The 7,360-nt window shown below is 36.1% G+C and overlaps 1 protein-coding gene across 1 annotated transcript; it reads left to right on the top strand.

Moving 5' to 3' along the window:
- The first annotated feature begins 4,653 nt into the window (after nucleotides 1-4,653).
- Nucleotides 4,654-6,363, top strand: LOC109065460 (protein LRATD2-like). The gene has a single exon (XM_019082435.2). It carries the CDS (start codon nucleotides 4,999-5,001, stop codon nucleotides 5,986-5,988), a length of 990 nt encoding a protein of 329 aa, XP_018937980.2. The 5' UTR covers nucleotides 4,654-4,998; the 3' UTR covers nucleotides 5,989-6,363.
- The last annotated feature ends 997 nt before the right edge of the window (nucleotides 6,364-7,360 follow it).

Below are 7,360 nucleotides of genomic sequence, written 5' to 3'. Positions count from 1 at the left end.
ATGAAAGGATATGACATTTAGACATTCTCCAAAAAAAAAAAAAAGCCATAAAATATTATATTATTATCCTACTATTAAATAATTTTGAATAAACAGTTATATATATATATATATATATATATATATATATATATATATATATATATATATATATATATATATATATATATATATATATATATATATATATAATTATTGTTATTTTATGGCTTAGCTACACTTATATCGAATTTCTTATTCTTAATATACAGGGCTGCATTGTGTTTATACAAATGTGTGTTACTCCTGCATGTTCTATGAACACATTCAAGTAATTGACACTAACCAAACAGCGCCAATTCATTAGAAATTTCTGTTTGGCATGCATCATAAGAAGAGCAAAAAGTAGTCCTAATAGAAGGAGGCACATTTTAGATAAATTTAGGCACAATGTCTGATGCATTTTGAAGAGCACTTTTGGTTCCATAATGGATTCCTTTGTGATCCTCCTCAAACGCTTCAACACACTGCATCATTTCCAAAACAGACCACCATAAAACAAGAGCCCTTCTCTACAGCACAAGAGAAAATATATTTGCATTTTTTTTGTGTAACACTGATTTGGGTAGAAGCAACAAATGCTCGTGTATGTTGCTCTATAATATCATCATATTAAGTGGTGCCACTGATGGGGTTGCAATGCAAAATGCAATATGTCCATTAGGAATCGCAAGCTGACCTCTAAAAGATCAGTATGACAGTGATATATTACATAGTTTGCTCCGCTCATGCAAAAAATTAAGGGAACATAACAAATAGTGAGATAGCAAATTGGGTCATGTTGTGTCAGATCTGAATGACCTACTTCTTACGGCCCTTTTTCTGATATGGCCTGGAGAGAATGTTCTACTTTCAAAGCCGTGGCAAAAGTTCTAATCACCATCACCAAACAGCAAATACTAAAGTTTCTTCTTCGAAGTTCAGAGCAAACAAACCATCTGTAATATAATCAGCAGTCTGGTATTGGTATTTTACAGTGTTTACAAATGCAAGAAAGAAAACGTCTAAGAAAACTCTTGAAATAAAAACAAAATAATTGAATGTTCACAGCATTATATTGTGTATTATATTGTCTATAGCCGTTGATAAATATTAAGGCAGCTGTATATTTTTGTGCGTTAAAATCCATTTGTAATGTGTGCAAAAATAAGACAAATACATCAAATAATTGTTTCCAAAATGAAAAAAACAACTGCTTTTTACATTGCCATTATACTGATATAAAAATATTATTTAGAAAATATTTGTAAAATATTTAGAAAAAGATAACTAAATCAAATAATCATTCCCAAAATGAAATAATCATACATTGTCATAATACAAAAATATTATCTGGAAAATATTTATAAAAAGAACAAATTTTGAAAAGAAAGAAAGAAAAAAGAAAGAATAAAAGAAAAAAATATAATTAATGTATTAATTTCTTACTAGAATGAAATATTAAATTATTGAATGTAAACATAATAATTAACTGTGACTTACAAAAATAAATAAATACATTTATTTTGTTATTTATAAATAAATACAATTTCATGGACACTCGTCCACCCCCTGCAGACCCCTGGCCTACAGAACACTACTTTAAGTCTACTGGGGGTTTTTTTTTTTTTTTTTTTTTTTTTTTTTGAGAGGAGAGTAACATTTTGGTTAAAATGTCATGTTCCTCTAGAGGTCAGTGCAGCTCAAATGATACTTGAACTTGTTGGTCCTTATACTCATTACTCATGCTATTATGAATAGAAACATCAATGTTTCACTGCACTGAATATTATTGATCACTAAACTACCTATAAGTGGTTTCTTCAGGGGATTTTTTCAGCAAACCCACAATGTACTATAGGACAATGCAGCTATTTATTCATTAAAGAAAAACAAATCAGAGTAACTAATCTGCAATAACAGAGTTGCATTCAATACCGTTGATATACCTCTGTCATTTTCATTTTTCATTTTTTTATTTTTTAGGTCACCTGACAATCTTCTCAGCCTTCTTTTTATTCTTCTCTCTGCAGCCAGTCAAGGCTTCATGGTACGCTTCATCGGTGTGACAAACAGACACACGCCGTGCACCTTCAGCAATAATACACCTTTGATGGAGCGCAGTTGCCTTTGGAAACCTAGAGAGAGAAAGAGGGGTCTTAAAGGGCTTACTATTAGCTGCTTAAAATTCTTCTGATGTAACCAATGCATAGCCACTGGAAACAAAAACATAGATGCATTCCCACTAGAGTGGCACTTTCACCCTATTTTGTTTACTCTCTGTGGTGTTGTGTTCCAGACGTCTTTTTTTTAACAGCTGAGGAAACTAAATAATGAGTTCTTTCACTGAGCGAGTCGGTGTGAAGGCAACACTGTTTATCTTTATATCTTCAGCGGTGGCACACAGCTTCATACAGTGTCACAGGCATACTGACACAAGGTGCCTTGGCATTCAAAATGGCCAGAGTACAGACTCTCAGGGTGAAAGAAACTTTAAAAAGTGATCTTTGTAGAGTCCAAACACTCAGAGGAATTCCCATGGTCATGTCAGACCAATGCTGAAATGTCAGGTAGTTGAAATGCCTCTGTTTACTCACCAGGACAGAGATGCGGGGTGTGTGGAGCTTTATAACATATAAGCTTTCAGTGAAAATGTCACTCTGAGGACTCATCGATGAATCATGAAGTTCAATCATAAATATTATTCACAAAAATGTTAAAGAACATAATATGTTTTTGGCACATAATGGTTGTTCATTGGCATTGATGGTTCCATGATACCCTTAACATCTAACCTTTCCATCGCACAAACATTTTTTTTTTTTTTTTACTGTATTATAAAAATAATTATTGAAATGTTTTTATGCTAAAACAATTTTTACTTTTAAAAAACTGTTCATTGAAAGCCTATATATTTACGAACCAGCACTGAACTAACTGGAGCTGAATGATGACACTATTGTCTTGTTAGAGCTGCTATACAGCAGAATTTGGATTTGTCTCATATTTGAAAACAATTTGCATTTGAAACAATCTTTGTAGTATAAATTGCTATATGGTGACTTGACTTGACAAAAGTGTACACCATTCAAAAGATATTAAGCACATTATGCTAATGAGTTTTAATATTAATACTTAAATATTAGGGAAGCAGGTATGTCTGGCCTGTGAGACTGTATTTATTTTGATGTGGTGATGGCAGATGGAAGCTCGGTTTGTAACTGATATGCCTCACGGCGACAGCCAGATATCCCCGCACCGGAGTGAGCAAATACACGGCAGACTTGCTGACCAGCTGTTACGTTAGGTAATTAAGACCTAAGGCAGGCTTCTGGGCATGAGAAGCCCCTGCACTGGGGGTGATGGACTGACAGCCAGAGGCGAGCTGTTTGGCAATCCACAACACAGGACTAAACACTGCAGTGGTTTACAGACACACGTGCCCCAGACTGGATACCACAAGCTGAAGTACCTCCTGGAAGACGCCTCTGAAGATGTTGCCACTCTATTTATTGTGAAGGACACAGTAATGTAGTTTATTCAGGGTAGACTACATATTTCATTTTTCATGAATGAAAACAGGCAGTGAGAAATAGATGTACAGTTACCTGAAACATTTTTCTTGTCACAGGGATTTTTAAAAAAAATGTTTTTTTATTCGAGAAATATTAAATATAGCATCTACCCTGAAGCAGAAAAATATTTTAACAATAGGAATAATATTAAAATAAAATATTTATCATATTTTTGTATAAAACCTAAAATAATTTCTGTCAGAAATTTAACGTTTTCAGTATATATTTAATTGATTTTAACTTAAGTGTTTTTATTTGAAGTGTTTTTAAATATAGATTTAATGTATGTAATAATATGATAAAGACTTTATCGATGCATCATCCATTAAAGGAAGTAATCAAAAAGGTGTTGCTGTAATTATAGTGCCTCTTTATGTACCAATGGTGACACATTAACCACTGTTCATTGTTTTTTTTGTTTTGTTTTTTTCATGGATGAAATACAGTCAATTCAATAGGAATCTACTCGATCTGGAATTTCACATCAGGGGAAAAAGTTTGCAAATTTAGCAATAGGTTCATGTTAGTCACACAAATTCGTCATACTGTATGACCTCACACGACTTCTGTATGACCTCGAGTAGCTTAATTTTAAACATTACTACAATATAGACCAATTTTGCAGAAGTTTCGCTAATGTAACCACACCTTAAAAGATGTTTCCAAATGTGGTTGAATCCTTTATAACATAACAGCGGAACTTTAGACCTTATTTGGAGGCCTTCCAACCTTAATTGTACAATCATATACGTCTAGCCAATATAATTCACACGCACACTGTGTACAATAATTAAAAAGATTTTAAAGAACTGATCTGTAGTATATCTGCATTGTGTAGTATTGCATCATCATGAAACCTGAAAATGTCAATAGCCTATGAGTTCAAAGTTCAGATATGTCACATGAGACGCAAAGTCAATAAAAACCGATTCACTGGCATCTCGAATTTATGCAGGCACATATAAACTATACAATATTAGCATCTGCTCAGAAAGGTAAACTGTAGAATCTGAGGGAGTTTAGCTCACTGATCTGAAGAACCAACATAAATCCGCTTCCAGTCTAGATGTGTACTGTCTCTTTAACTGACCGTGCCTTGTGTAAACATGACCGTGTGCACTACTATTTCACACAGAGCGCTGTTGCTGCCTCTGCCAGAACTTCAAAGAGCCGTGGACGGCATCCACTACTTGGAAAGAGAAAAAATAACTCGAAATCAAAATCAAAAGTGCATTTCTTTCCCGTAGACGTTACCGCAGGACTCCCCGTGGGTTCACCGCTGTGTCTGATGGGCTTCCCCTGTCTGCGGCTCACAGCAGGAAGTGAGCAGGTGAGACGCACCTGTTCAGAACGCAGACTGAGACTCAGCACTATCTGATGGCTGGCAAACACTTCGGATAGCTGTATGATATGCCAAAACCCACATCATTCGATTATCCCAAACAGCAGTTCGCCGAAAAAAAGAAGACATGGACTTAGACCTGAACTGGGCTCCAAAGCCGGATTACGTGTTACAGCTTTGAAATATCCCCTCTGCGACCTATACAGGTGGGACACGAAACTGTTCACACGAGTTTCTGTTATGGGGAACCAAGTGGAGAAACTTACCCATTTGAATTACAATGAATTACCCACCACTGACCCTAATGGATTCGACCTAGAGGACGACACTCCGCGGATCGGCGTGTCTTATATTTTCTCCGCGGATGACGACGAGCAAGAGGAGAACATCGATGAGACAGAAAAGGAAGATGTTAAACACTACGACTGCCGCAATGAATTAGAAAGCGCGGTATATTATCGCGACGAGTGTATATACGAAAGGAATAGCAGGTTCGGTGAAGTGGGAACCCTGTCGTGCGAAAACTTGGCGAATAAGTGCAAACCCGGTGACCTGGTGGAGTTTGTGGCTATCGGTCAGTACCCGCACTGGGCAGTATGCGTCGGCGACCAACAGGTGGTTCATTTGCATAGAAACGAGATTAAATGCGACTTTCTTTTCGATGCCAGTCAAGGTAAAAGGGGCAGAATTGTAAACGAGCTGTATAAGTTTCGCGCGCTGAGCCCGGATGTTGTGGTGCAGAATGCCACGGAGCAAGTGGGGATGAAAGAGCCAGACATTTGCTGGAAGAACTCCGAATGCTTCGCTGCCTGGTGCAGGTTTGGCAAGCGCGAGTTTAAAACGGGAGGCGAGATACGAATCGGGAAGCAGCCGTACAAGATGAAACTGCAGCTGTCAGAGAAGAGAAGTCACGTTTTGGACTTTCAGAGTCTGGAGGATGTGATCATGGAAAAGAGGAGAAACGATCAAATGGGAAGGGAAGCCGTCGTTCAGGAACTGGAGAACCATTTAAATTGCACAGAAGACGCTGAGAATGATTACAATTGTAACTGATGATGGATCAAAGAGGGAGGTCTAGTGGGCAAACAGACTCATCATGGAGGATCATGTGGGCTTTATTTGTAATCACCTCAAGCACAGCGGCAGTGTTGCAATTTCATCAGTTTCTCAAGAGAGTTTTCCGTCAACAGCACTTTAATAAATTGGACAACTTCAGCTTGTTTGCATTGATAATCCTGGTGTTTTTGTAATAAGGATTTGATCATTCCCTCACTTTGCTGTATTCGCATCCAACGGAACGTTTAATGAAAGCCTTTCCATATAACCTTTTGATGATCTCATTTATAGTATTTTATTCTGAGGACTGGCAAAGTAGGCTATGTATTCCCTTGACACATATTTCAATAAAGTCTGAATATTTTTACTTAAGCAAGGTTTTGTTCTTCAGCATTGGATTGTGATATAATCAACATGACTTTTTGTTATTTAGCTTCAGTTGTCTCAAGTAGTATAATTGCTACAGAGCTTATTCAAGCGTTATTCATGCATATGCAGAGAAGATATTTATATTTTAAATGTATTATAGCGTTCAGTTCAGATCAACTTTTCCAATTGGTTTGATAGATAGAACTTGTTTTTTAAATATATATTTATGATGTTTTTTTTTCAGTCTGTTGGTGGTGATTGAGCATTTTCTGTCCGGAGTTGACTCCTGATTCCATCATATTTATTCCATGAGCATCCAAACATTTAATGATGAAAAACACCCCAAGGGTAAAAAGTAAACATTCATTTATGAATATGATTAAAATAACCGAGAGTTTATAATGTTCAGAGGAAAGGATTTCTCCCACAGATCATCACTTGCCCATCTAAACGTATATTTTGTTTTCCTTGGTGACTTTTATGATTATATTTTACTTATATCATTTTTAATGATGCCACATATTACAGGTATAGACAGCATTTTATAGGAGAGTTGATATGTAAGAAAACTGGGTAGTGACCATTAAAAACTCTCTTTTTTATGTTCATAAAGCATGTATTTGCCTTTTGTGTTGTTTTTGTTGTGCCCCTTAAGGGATTTGATATGAATCAATAGGGAGAAAAGAGGCCATAGCAAGAAAGAAAAATGTGGTCTCTGAGTTTCTGATGTGTGTTTTGTTTCATGATACCAGACTTGAGATCCCCCCGTTGGTAGTATCTGTGAGATAATGTTGCCTAAAGAAGGTCTTGTTTAGCCAAAGAAGAGATGATTTACATATCTGCTGGAGAAGATGACTGCGCTCCCAAGATAAGATGTACAGATGCTCGGAAAAGATAACCAATGCTTTTTGAAGTGTTTCAAACTAGAAGTCTTAATTAGATTTATGCCTCAATTTAAACCAATTTCTCATCTAATTTAAGATACTGGCTCAGATTTAAG

Source organism: Cyprinus carpio, chromosome B16, assembly GCF_018340385.1.
Source record: "Cyprinus carpio isolate SPL01 chromosome B16, ASM1834038v1, whole genome shotgun sequence".
NCBI lineage: Eukaryota > Metazoa > Chordata > Actinopteri > Cypriniformes > Cyprinidae > Cyprinus > Cyprinus carpio.
Note: the sequence above shows the minus strand (reverse complement) of the source record. Positions and strands in the feature narration are given on the sequence as shown.